Source organism: Sinocyclocheilus rhinocerous, unplaced genomic scaffold, assembly GCF_001515625.1.
Source record: "Sinocyclocheilus rhinocerous isolate Xijiao unplaced genomic scaffold, SAMN03320098_v1.1 scaffold2647, whole genome shotgun sequence".
Lineage (NCBI taxonomy): Eukaryota > Metazoa > Chordata > Actinopteri > Cypriniformes > Cyprinidae > Sinocyclocheilus > Sinocyclocheilus rhinocerous.
The window spans coordinates 144,244-156,896 of record NW_015639108.1 but is presented as its reverse complement, the minus strand read 5'-3'; the positions used below and the strand labels follow the sequence as shown (position 1 = coordinate 156,896).

Here is a 12,653-nt window from a genome sequence, read left to right as displayed (position 1 = left end):
CTCCAGGTGGCTGAGCAGCAGCGACCTGTGAGCATCAAGTTCTCTTTCCGATCTGGCTAAAACTAACCAGTCGTCGAAGTAATTCAGGATGCGGATTCCCATCTGCCTCAGAGGGGAAAGAGCCGTGTCCATGCACTTTGTAAAAGTGTGTGGGGCCAGAGACAGTCCAAATGGACTGTATACTGATAGGCCACTCCCTCGAATGCAAATCTCAAGAACGATCTGTGATGGGGGCCTATGTGGATGTGAAAGTAAGCGTCTTTCAGATCTACTGTCAGAAACCAGTCATCAGGACATATTTGTACAAGGATCTGCTTCAAAACATCTTGAACAGCCGTCTCATCAGTGAGCGATTCAGATGCCTGAGAATGGGTCTGAGCCTGCCATCTCTTTTGGGAACGAGGAAGTAGCGGCTGAAAAGCCTGACTCGCTGTTCGCTGGAGGAACCGTCTCTACGACGCCTTTTTGCAAGCAGTGTTTGCACTTCGGACTGGAGAACAAGAGTTTCATTATCCCATACTGAAGTTTGAGTAATACCTCTGAAGCGAGGTGGCCTGTGAGTGAACTGAAGCGAGTAACCTCATTTTATGATATTTAGAACTCAGCTTGATACATCCGGGATGGCTTCCCAAGCCTGGAGCTGGATGGCAAGTGGTTCTAACCCTCCAGATGGGTTTGTTTCAAACAGGGATAAAAAGTACCCCATGCCCACGGTTAAATATACTGCTGGGTCTGTAATGTTGTGGGCCTATTTTTCTGCCGGAGGTCCTGGACATCTTGTTCAGATACATGGCATTATGGATTCTATCAAATACCAACAGATAAAAAAATCTAAACCTGACTGCCTCTGTTAGAAATCTTATAATGGGACGTGGTTGGATCTTCCATCAGGACAATGATCCAAAACAAACATCAAAATCAACACAAAAATGTGTCATTGAGCACAAAATGAAGCTTCTGCCATGGCCTTCCCACTTCCCTGACCTGAACCCTATAGAAAATAAGTGGGGTGAACTGAAGAAAAACATTTATTTCATAATGAGATTTTCCCCCACTTTCCATTGTTTTACTTCAATGATAGGTTAGAATTTTGTGAATTTTTTTTAATGAAAGATCAAAAGGATAAAATATTTTAACAGCCACCTTTGCTCATATTTACCAAGGGTGCCTATTTTAGTGGAGGGCACTGTATGATCTCTGAATTTTCAAAAATAATCTGCATTTCTTAATAATTATATATTTTTTCACTCTGAAATTCTAGGTAATCTTGACCTTTTGTGTCTTTGTATTGCATTTACGTTTTGTTTGCTAATTGCTGATGGCCTGTTTACCTGTGTTATATGCAATTACATTTTCATTACAGACTGATTATGTTTAATGCAGATTAATCAGTCTTAATAAACTGACAGGGTTTTGTCCTTCATGTAATTATTTGACAGAATCACTCTCCATTTTAAGTGACGTTTAAATTAAGACTATAAAAGAACCACAAAAACTCATAAACACCATCGTCTACTTCAGTCTTCAGTCATTGTGGAGCCACATTCTGTTTCCAGGTAAAACCATGTCATCTCATGTGTGAATTGTCTCATCTATATTTTAAACTGTCACAGTGTTACTGTGGATTTTAATCAGTAAAAACAAACAGCTGTACACCACTTCTTAACTACTGTGGAGTGAGAATATTTTTAAGGAAAGTAAATGTAATTGTTTTGGGTGTTTAGGTTTTTTTTTTTTTTTTTAGGTCCAGAACCACTCTTAATTTTAAAAGTTGTCATCTTGATTTAGAAGATTGATCAGTTCATTGATCATCTACTAATGAGACATATCTTATTCCAGTTAGGATTACATCATCTCATATATTCATATTGTTAGTTATCTTTGTATATAGTCTTCGAGTTTGTATTTGACTAACTGGGGCCCAGGTCAGGAAACAGACAGACTGGCTAAACCGACCGTCTGCTAGCCGCCTCACGTCACAGAAATCAGTTAATTCTCAGCACATAGAGACCCTTTCACCTAGATTTCATACTATAGAGCAGTGTTTCCCAACCGGGGTGCCGTCTGTCGAGAGCAGGGGTGCCGTGTAAGAAATCATTTTTTAATATTTTTAAATTGCTAAAATGTTCAAAAAAGCATCTATTATATAATATCCATTTCTGATGACCGTTCATGCGAATCGGAACAGCAAAGTCCACTCAAAAATTGAGCCGACAGGAAACATCGATGTAGTACAGTATTGTTTCTGTCTGCAATAGCCCTACTGTGTTGTAACATGGTGTGGTATATGGGCAACTCTGGTAAGGCTGTCCTCTCATTCATTGATCTGCTAACCGCTATGTAATGCTCACATGTTCTGATAATAATACAAAATTAATTTTGTAGGGTGCCACAAGTTTGTTAAAATTCCCAAACGGTGCCGCAACTAAAAAAAGGTTGGGAAACACTGCTATAGAGACTGTGTCTGTTCCCCGAACTAGCAAATAGAAAACACGTCCAAACCAATTTAAGGCTAACAATTTAATTGGTGTTCAACAAATAAAAAACAGGTATAATACAGATAAACAAATGATAAAACTTGGCTTAATGAATATTAGATCCCTTTCTACGAAAGCGCTTTTTGTAAATGATATGATCACAGATCATAACCTAGATGTGCTCTGTTTGACATAAACTTGGCTAAAACTAGATAATAATATTATTTTAAATGAGTCTACCTATCAAGATTACTGTTAACATTATACTGTATAACAGTATAAACATGAGCCATGCCCAAAAGGTAAAGGGGTAGGTGTTGCTACAATTTATAGTAATATTTTTTGTATTTGTATTTTTGTATTTGTATTGTATTGTCTGGTTTCAAGTATAATTCATTTGAAGCAATGGTGCTTCATATAACATTATCTAGAGTAATAAGTGTTAATGGTAAATCCCCTGTGACGTTTGTACTGGCTACTGTATACAGGCCACCAGGGCACCATGCAGATTTATCAAAGAATTTGATTTTCTATCTGAGTTAGTGCTGGCTGCAGATAAAGTCTTAATTGATGGTGATTTTAATATCCATGTTGATAATTAAAAAGATTAATTGGGATCAGCATTTATAGACATTCTGAACTCTATTGGGGATAGACAACATGTGTCAGGACCTACTCATTGTCGTAATTATACTTTATATTTAATAATGTCACATGGAATTGATATTAATAGTGCTGAAATTCTGCAGCAGAGTGATATCATCTCGGATCATTATCTAGTCTCGTGTATACTACGTATAGCTAAAGCTGCAAACTCAACTCCTTGTTACAAATATGGTAGAACCATCACTTCTGCAACAAAAGACTGCTTTTTAAATAATCTTCCTGACTTGTCTCAATTCCTCAGCAAATTCAATAGCTCAGAAAAACTTAATGTTATAACAAAGTATGGACTCTCTCTTTTCAAGCACTTTAAGTCAAGTCAAGTCACCTTTATTTGAATAGAGCTTTATACGATATTGATTGTGTCAAAGCAGCTTTACAGTGTCAAACAGTAAAATAGATTGTCAATAATACAAGAGGACAATAACAAAGAGTAATTTTTCAGTTAAAGTCAGTTCATTGATGATTCAGTGATGTCATCATTCAGTTCAGCTCTCTTCCAATAGTGTCTGTGCAATCAGTCAAACGTCCCCAACTGAGCAAGCCAAAGGCGACAGTGGAAAGGAACCAAAACTCCATTGGTGACAGAAATGGAGAAAAAAACCTTGGGAGAAACCAGGCTCAGTCGGGGGGCCAGTTCTCCTCTGGCCAGACGAAACCAGCATGGCATGGTTTAATTCCGGGCTGCAACACAGGTCAGATTGTGCAGAGGACTTGTCTGGTTTCTGTGGTCTTGTGCCGATGATCGTCAAGTGACGAGGTCTTCGCAGGGGATCTGCCTCTGGGGCGCATCTAGTTTACATGGTCTCCGCTGACATTCAGGGCTGTAGAGGTCGTCTCTAGGTGCTGATCCACCATCTGGTCTGGATATGGACTGGATCTGAGTGGTTACGGTGACCATCTGATCTGGATACAGACTGGATCCGTATGGCTTCAGTGACATCAGAATAAAGACACTAGGTAGATTGTTCCAGAGTTTGGCCGCTAAATAGTTGATTTTGTGATCATTATCAAATGGACAGAGTTTTGAGATCGCAGTGGACGTGAAGGACAATAGTGCAATATGAGCTTGCTCAAGTACTGAGGAGCTAAACCATTCAGGGCTTTATAAGTAATTAGCAAGATTTTCAAATGTATTCAATGTTCAATAGGGAGCCAGTGAAGAGATGACAGAACCGGGCTAGTGTGGTCGTACTTCCTAGTTCTAGTTAGAACTCTAGCTGCTGCATTTTGGACCAGCTGGAGTTTGTTTATTAAGTGCACACTTTAGATATTGTTGCTCCTTTTCTCTTAAAGAAGATTAAGGAAAACAGTCCGACACCGTGGTATAACGAGCATACTTGCACCCTAAAGAGAGCAGCCCGGAAAATGGAGCGCAGCTGGAAGAAAACATAATTAGAGTCCTTTCTATGATCTAGAATTTATTTTTTCTTATTTCCTCTTCAATTCTTCACCTTGTTGAGGACATTTCAACATTCTATTTCTCCCCTATCAGAACATAAGCAAATTTGAATAAATCTTGGTTTGCATCCTAATTCTAAATTGCGGGGTTACTGGAAATAATATAGTAGAAATTCAGTAGAGCAATAATAATGCTCTACTGAAGGATAATACATTAAACAATAGCATCATTAACCTTGCGAAATAATTATTTACTAATGTACATAATGGCTATAAAGAAATATGGAATTCTTCAAGTATAAATCTAGATTCATTGCTATTAAAAGATGTAAAGAACTGAAAGTCTATAGACTTCAATCTGCTTTGTCGATTAAATGAGTTATCATTGAAAGAGAATATTACAGAAGAAGAAAAATTAGAGCTGGCTAAGATCAATTTCCAAATTAATGTACTTTATTTAGAAATAGCCAAAGGGGCATTCATAAGACAAGAAAGAAAAAATATATTTCAGCTCTTAATATTGATGGAGAAGTTTGTAACGATCTAGTTCAATAAATTTATTACAAATTTTTATAGCAACCTTTACTCTTCTAAATTTGATGTTAATATTTGTGAAAGCTTTATTGATCAAATACAGTGTTGTATCCCTGCTATCAACGAAGATTAAAAATCATATTGTGAGTCTGAGTTAAAATGTGAAGAAGTATGGAAGGCACTCCAGTCGATGAAAAAAGGAAAATCTCCTGGCATCAACAGCCTTTCTGGTGAATTTTACACTCACTTTTGGGATACTATTAAAAGCTCTTTAATAAAAATGTATAAAGAATGCATCGTTCAAAGAGAGATGACAGTGACCATGAAACAAGGGATAATTTATTTCATCCCTAAACTTAATAAAGATATTCTTTCAATTGATAATTGGCGGCCAATTACGCTCTTAACTGTACATTATAAAATTCTGACTTTGGTGTATGCCAATAGATTAACAATGAATCTTGACTCTATCATTTCTGAAACTCAATCTGTTTTTTTAAAGGGCTGTCATATATCCAACAATATAGGATTAGTCTTGGATTTGCTTGACTATACTGATTCTGTGCACTCAAATATTCTTATTCTTTTCCTTGATTGAGCACCAATTTCTTTTAAAATATATTAAATGGGTCATATGACATTGCTAAAAAGAACATTATGTTGTGTATTTGGTGTAATGCAATGTGTTTATGCGGTTTAAGGTTTAAAAAACATTATTTTCCACATAATTTACATTATTGTTGCTCCTCTATGCCCCGCCTATCTGAAACGCGTTGATTTTTATAAAGCTCCTCGTTCTGGACATAATTACTGATTATAATGACTTATACTGTGTTTTTACGCATTGCGTTGCGTTACGCGCCGCATAAACATAAAACCATATCTGCATTTGTGATCAGAAAAACGACAATCATCAGTGGCAAATTCTTTAAATATAAAAAATGTACTTACAGGCTGTGAGCCAGAAGCGCCAGACTGTCCTTGCAAAGTTGGAACTGCCCCACTTTATAGAACAGCCCCATTGTATGCTACTCTGCAGGTTCAGGAAACAATCTTCCATAAAATGCGTCACACACGACGGGCTTGAGTGAGCGGAGGCCGGCGAAATCGCATCATATGACCCCTTTAAGTTGTTCAGTTTTGGGGATGCCTTTGTTGACACCATTGCTATGTTTTTTAAAGGAATTAATAGTTCTGTTGTTAATAATTTTGACCTTATGTTTTACTCTGTTCTTCTCATAAAGGTATCGTATGGCTTTATAAGAGTCGGGATGCAAAACTACTTGTTTGTAATACTTTCATACTGCTTTTTTGTCAGTTTTTGCAATAAATACCTATGACTGTACGTTCATTTGCCTGTTACGTGTATATATTGTTGAGAAGTAGGTAGGTTTAGGGTGGGGATGGGTTAGGTACTCCAAAAATATCCATGAAAGTATAATGAATAAAAAATTACTTCTATTTTTAAAAATGCATGCAGAGAATTAAATGCGTTTTGAGCTGACGCAAAAAAACATACAACTGAAAGCAACAGAGTACCCTGCACATCGAAAAATGATGCTAAAGGGGTACCCGGAGTGTTAAAAAGGGACGCCAAGGGGTCCTGACCAAGCGTTAATATGTGACGAGTTGGGAGTGAGAATGTGTTGCGATAAAAGCTCCACAGTTAAACATTTATACAATAACATCCTTTGGCAAGTTGAGCAAGGTACATCACCTTTATTGTTTTGTTTTGTGCTGTTTGTAACTTTTTAAGTGAATTCATTCCATTTCTATTGTGTATTGTACTAATGTTCTTAAATAATTATGTGCAACCACAACTGAATCTATTCCTATTTATTTATTTATTTTATTTATTTGCATTTTTTATCTTTATTAGTATAGTAGAGTATAGAGTGGACAGGAACCATTGTTGGACTTGAACTTGTGTTGCCAAACGGTGTGTCAGCACTACCCACAAGGCAGTTCCAGTAATACATTTTTTAAGACCAAGTGCTTCCCATGTCCATGAAAAAAAGTCCACACTATTAAACAGAAAATTGTTTCCAGGGGCCCATTCTTCATATGTGGATTACTCAGTTACATAGTTAATTATCACTTTACTATTGATAATTTGGCCTGATCCTGGGTTGTTCTTTGAAACTCATCCTCAGAGTTGCTGTCATTGCTCAAATCTGCTCGGTTGAGGTTTGTTTCACATAAATGTAATGAAGAGAGGCGTGACAACAAAGTGGGGATCCACGTGCAGGCTTTATTCCAAAAAGCATAGTCAAAACAGGCAGGGTCAAACACCAGCAAACAAACACATCCAGGGCAAAGACAAAAGGTGCATGTGCAAATCTCTTCCAACCAGGGCTGGATTGGTAATCGGGCATACCAGGCATTTTCCCGGTGGGCCGACGGACTTAAGGGGCCAACAGAAGGGTTTTTTTTTTGTTTGTTTGTTTTTTTGCCAAGGACCATCACGCAGGCACAGCGAGCAGCCAGTGGCCCATTGGATTAGGAGGAGGAGAGGAGAGTAGTTGAATCGGTAAAGTGCTTGATAGGGACTCGCAACGGAGGCAGACATCTAACCTATCCTAATGTGTGTGCGCGCCATGAGTGTAGAATATGTAAACACTTTTTAATAAAATGTAAATTCGTCCCCGGCGCTTTTTTGGCCAAGTCAAGTCAAGTGTGTTCATAGAGATTTCCATGGGCCAATGCGAATAAATCTAGATTTAAATTAAAAAAGACATGATATTGTCGGACCTGACGTTTTATTCTTATTCAAAACAACTAGATGTGATATGAGTGTGACACATACATACACTACCGGTCAAAAGTTTTTGAACAGTAATATTTTTTTATGTTTTTTAAAGAAGTCTTTTCTCACCAAACCTGCATTTATTTGATCCAAAATACAGCAAAAGCAGTAATATTGTGATTTTTTTTTTTACTATTTAAAACAACTGCTTTCTATTTAAATTAAAATGTCATTTATTTCTATGATCAAAGCTAAATTTTCAGCATCATTACTCCAGTCTTCAGTGTCACATGATCCTTCAGAAATCATTTTAATATGCTGATTTGTTGTTCAAGAAACATTTATTATTATTATCAAAATGTAAAACAATTGAGTACATTTTTTTCGGGATTCTTTGGTGAATAGAAAGATCAAAAGATCAGCATTTATCTCAAATAAAAAGCTTTTGTAACATTATACACTATACAATTCAAAAGTGACTTGAGTAATGATGCTAAAAATTCAGCTTTGAAATCACAGGAATAAAATACATTTTAAAATATATTCAAATAGAAAAGTTATTTTAAATAGTAAAAATATTTCACAATATTACTGCTTTTGCTGTATTTTGGATCAAATAAATGCAGGCTTGGTGAGCAGAGGAGACATCTTTAAAAAGCATTAAAAATCTTACTGTTCAAAAACTTTTGACTGGTAGTGTATAGGCCTATCATATATATATATATATAGAGAGAGAGAGAGAGAGAGAGAAATGGTGGTGGGCCGCCTGGACCAAAAAATGCCTGGGCCGATTTTTTGTCCCAGTCCAGCCCTGTCCTAGTCCAGGAGTCATCAGCCCCTCATCATACTAGTGTTAATGTGGATATTTGTATGTAAAACATAATACATGTAGTACAGTTGTACATCATATGTTGACTCTCTAGTGTAAAAAAAAAGGTAAAGTGATTCCAGGAAAGATCATGTACTCTTCTGTATATTGTCAGTTTTGTATTTCAGACTCTTTTCATCTGTAACGACTGCAGATTTGTGAACAATGTCAACATACCACTAAATATTCTCTCAACATAGGGCAGTGGGAGATAAAAAAAAAACTTCCCAAAGTAAAAGATGGATACTAAATGTACTGCATAGGTTTTATACTTTTAGTGCCTTGACTGTTTCCACTCCTCCCATTGTCCGTTTTCTCTCCCTGAACTTCTAAACACACCTTTAATCAATCAACTCTTCATCAAGGACTCCAAATGTACTCACCTCATATTCTGCCTTATTGTCTAGTCTTGCAAACGAGACTCCTCTGACTGTACTGCCCTTCTGTAGTGGTTTCCTCATCACACCTGTGGATTTTCTTGTCTCTCTTTCGGTAAGCTTACTCATGTTGTCCCATTGTTTATCATCCAAAATTATACCATCATCCATCCATTGCTCACCTCCACTGTTGTTTAATCAAAAGCAACATCACAAACTACATCTAGTGTAGTGTGTGTGTGTGTGTGTGTGTAGTTTCAATGGAGGGACTGAAATTTCTCAGGTTTCATTAAAAATATTTGAATTTGTGTTTAGAAGATCAATGAAAATCTCATGGGTATGGAATGACATTTTGGAATGAGTATCCCCCCCCCCCAGCGTCTCACCCCCAACACTGTAGGCATATATATTGTTCTTACTTGCATGATTGGAACGGATATTAGAGATTTACATTAAGGATTTAACACAAATTAATCAATCTCCCTAACCCGCGCACATATTCTATAATGGCTTTTCGTGCCATTAAAGCACTTTGAAACATTTTCCAGAGTCCATAAAAAAATACTTCTTACTAAGAAAAAGCACACTTACTGCAAACAATATGAAATAAAGCTTATAAGCATAAGTTGCCTTTGGTTTGCTTGGTGGGGATGACAATGACAATAATGTCAAACCAATTAAAGCAGTGTTTAATGAAGCGTTAAAAAGAACTGTACAATGATGACCTATTGAATTTAATAGATTATTATAATATATGTACTATATAAAAAAAAATTATAATTATATAATTATAATAAATTATAAAAAAATAATAATAAAATAAACTGGCGGAAGTTAGAAACAAATCACTATGAAAGCTCTTTTAATGACAGACATGAGATAAAGGAAGTGTATGCATCTACAACACATGAGATAAAAGTCTTTCTGTAACAATCTTTGCATGCAAATAATTAGGAAAGTACATTCAAAATTAACATACTATTCTAATTTATTTGCTAAAGAGGTGGTAATAAGTAAATATTTACAGGTTTAGGTGTTTTCCTTTGATAACAGTGACATATCTCCTTCATGATGCTTAATTATATGTGATCTTGCTTGATTCCACTGAACAAACGCCTTTCCACATTTACTACATCCAAATGGTTTTTCACCAGTGTGAATTCTTAAATGCTCTGCGAGATGCCAGCTCTTAAAAAACCTTCTGCCACAAAATATACAGGGGTAGTTTCGATCACATTGGTGCAAAAGCATGTGGTTTTTCAGGTTCGTTTGACGTTTGAATGGCCTGTCACATATCTTGCAACGGAAAGAAAACTTCCCAGGGACCTGAGCAGGGAGACTTAATCTAGTAGATTGCCGTGAGTTTGCGTTCACATTTACACTGTCCGGCTGCAGAATCATTTCCACATGGGAGAGCCGTGAGCTCACTGGTTCTTCGGTCCGATTCTTTGCTCGTCTTTCTGTAGGGAAAGAAATGTCTACAAATGTGATTATCGATTAAAAACACAATGTTGATATGGGTTACTCCATAAGGCAATACAATTGCATTCTTTGGACTAAAGCACCAATTTAAGACATCTTTCGGTTCACTTTATAAATACCTCAGTGACTCAAATATTGCGTTTATTTTTCTTTTACACCCAAAGCAATCACATTGCTTCATGAAACTATTGGAGTCACACGGATCACTTAACTTTGGAGCATGAAACTTTCAAATGGGTGGATAAATACCAGGTAAGATTTTACGGAGAAATCAATAAATAGTGTGGTAATCACCTGTATGGAGTCTCTCATGTTCTTTCAATTGGAATTTCGATTTAAAACGACTCCCACATGAAACACAGCAGAAAGGCGCCATGTTCTGGTGCACCAGCATGTGTCGCTGCAAACTTCCTTTGGTGCTGAAAGACTTGCTACAAATCTTGCATATTGAGGTGTTCTGGTGATTCTGAACTCCCTTTTGTAACACCTCATCGGAGGTTTCAATGTAAACTTGAAGAGACGGTGGGCCTTGTTCAGGTACTGGAATTTCAGCGTGACAGTTGCTGCTAGACTGCACTGCAGATGAATTTGATTCACCGGTCTGATTATCACACTGCTCTGACTTAACTGTGATGGATGACTGTGGATCTGTGCCACCACTATCTTCATTCTTCAACAGCACATTCGGCAGAAGTGAGAGGAACTGATGAGGTTCCTGCCATTTAAAATCTTCAGAAAGGTGCGAAGTAGAGGTAGACGCTTCATGAGTCAAAGGCTCATGGGACATCACAGTGGCAACCTCCATCTTTACTCGTATTTCTGAGAGCTCTGAACCCACTGGACCTTGCAGAACTCCATCTTGCAGAGTATCTGTGTGACATGAAGCAGAAAATTACTTTTTAACTGTATAACAGAGAAACAAACAAATATCAATGTTCAAGTAAACACAAAATGCCATTCACAATCTATTTTACTGATAAAGGCTGGAATGCCTTTCACAACTTTTTCAGACAGATTTTTGCCCCAATTTGCAAAAACTGTAAAGTGAATAACGGGAAAAGACTCAGATATTTTATCTTCATAGCAATGCAACCAGAGCAAGAAAATCACATTGCAAGAAAATCACTCGCATATGCGACTAAATCTTCACTCAACTAAACAACTAAATAATGTCAATCATTAGCCATTGGCTAATAAATTATTAGATTCTTAGATAGTTTAGCATAGATATATTTTCACTCGCTGAACACTCCGAGCGCTTGAGAGTTTCGCTTTCCATCAAGCGATCTGAACTATTTCAGTTCAGCTCAATGAATGCGCAGCGTACCTGTATTTGACGCAAAGTAAACTCTAGTGTGAAGGCGCACGACACGCCATTGCTTTGCTGATAAGCGCTGTTTCTCACACATGCAAAGAGAGAGAACGACAGTCTTACATACCACGCGGAATCGACGAGCTACATGTAAACCATATTCTTTGTTGTATTTTCCTGTCAAAATAACAGAGTTCATTTAGAATTATTCAGCTTTTAAGAACAAGCAGTAGATATGCCGGTTTCTCTGGTAGTGGGCGGAACTAATGCGCAAAAGGCAATCTCATTGGCTGACGCTCATCTATTACCGTCCCTGTTTTGATTTCAGCAAATCAGTTCGAGCTAACGCTGACAACATAATTAATATTCATGAACCCAGCAGCTCATCAATCCTTAGTGTGTTGTATATTGTTAGTATAGTAGTAGTATTAGTAGTATTATCATAATAGTTAACAGCAATTATTATTAAATGTTTTTTTTTGTACAGAAACCCTGAATGACCAAAAATATCTTAAAGGGGTCATATGATGCGATTTCAATTTTTCCTTTCTCTTTGGAGTGTTACAAGCTCTTGGTGCATAAAGAAGATCTGTAAAGTTACAAAGACTAAAGTTTCAAATCCAAAGAGATATTCTTTATAAAAGTTAAGAGTTAACCACGCCTACCTAAAACGGCTCGTTCTAACACACCCCCACATACCTACGTCACGATCTCGGAAGATTTGCATAACGCCGCCCAAATGTTCACGCAAAGAAAGAAGGCGTAACTTTTATTCTCACTGTAGTATTGTTGC

General features: G+C 37.0%; 1 protein-coding gene across 1 annotated transcript in view; it reads right to left on the bottom strand.

The window, feature by feature from the left end:
* Nucleotides 1–9,905: 9,905 nt before the first annotated feature.
* LOC107751031 (zinc finger and SCAN domain-containing protein 12) overlaps nucleotides 9,906–12,653 on the bottom strand; it is a 10,968-nt gene continuing 8,220 nt past the window's right edge. The window contains exons 2-3 of the mRNA XM_016566600.1: nucleotides 10,843–11,418; nucleotides 9,906–10,526 (exon numbers count right to left, since the gene is read on the bottom strand). Of these exons, the coding sequence (XP_016422086.1) occupies nucleotides 10,096–10,526; nucleotides 10,843–11,418 (1,007 nt within the window). The 3' untranslated portion in view covers nucleotides 9,906–10,095. The remainder of the gene's footprint in view (nucleotides 10,527–10,842; nucleotides 11,419–12,653) is intronic.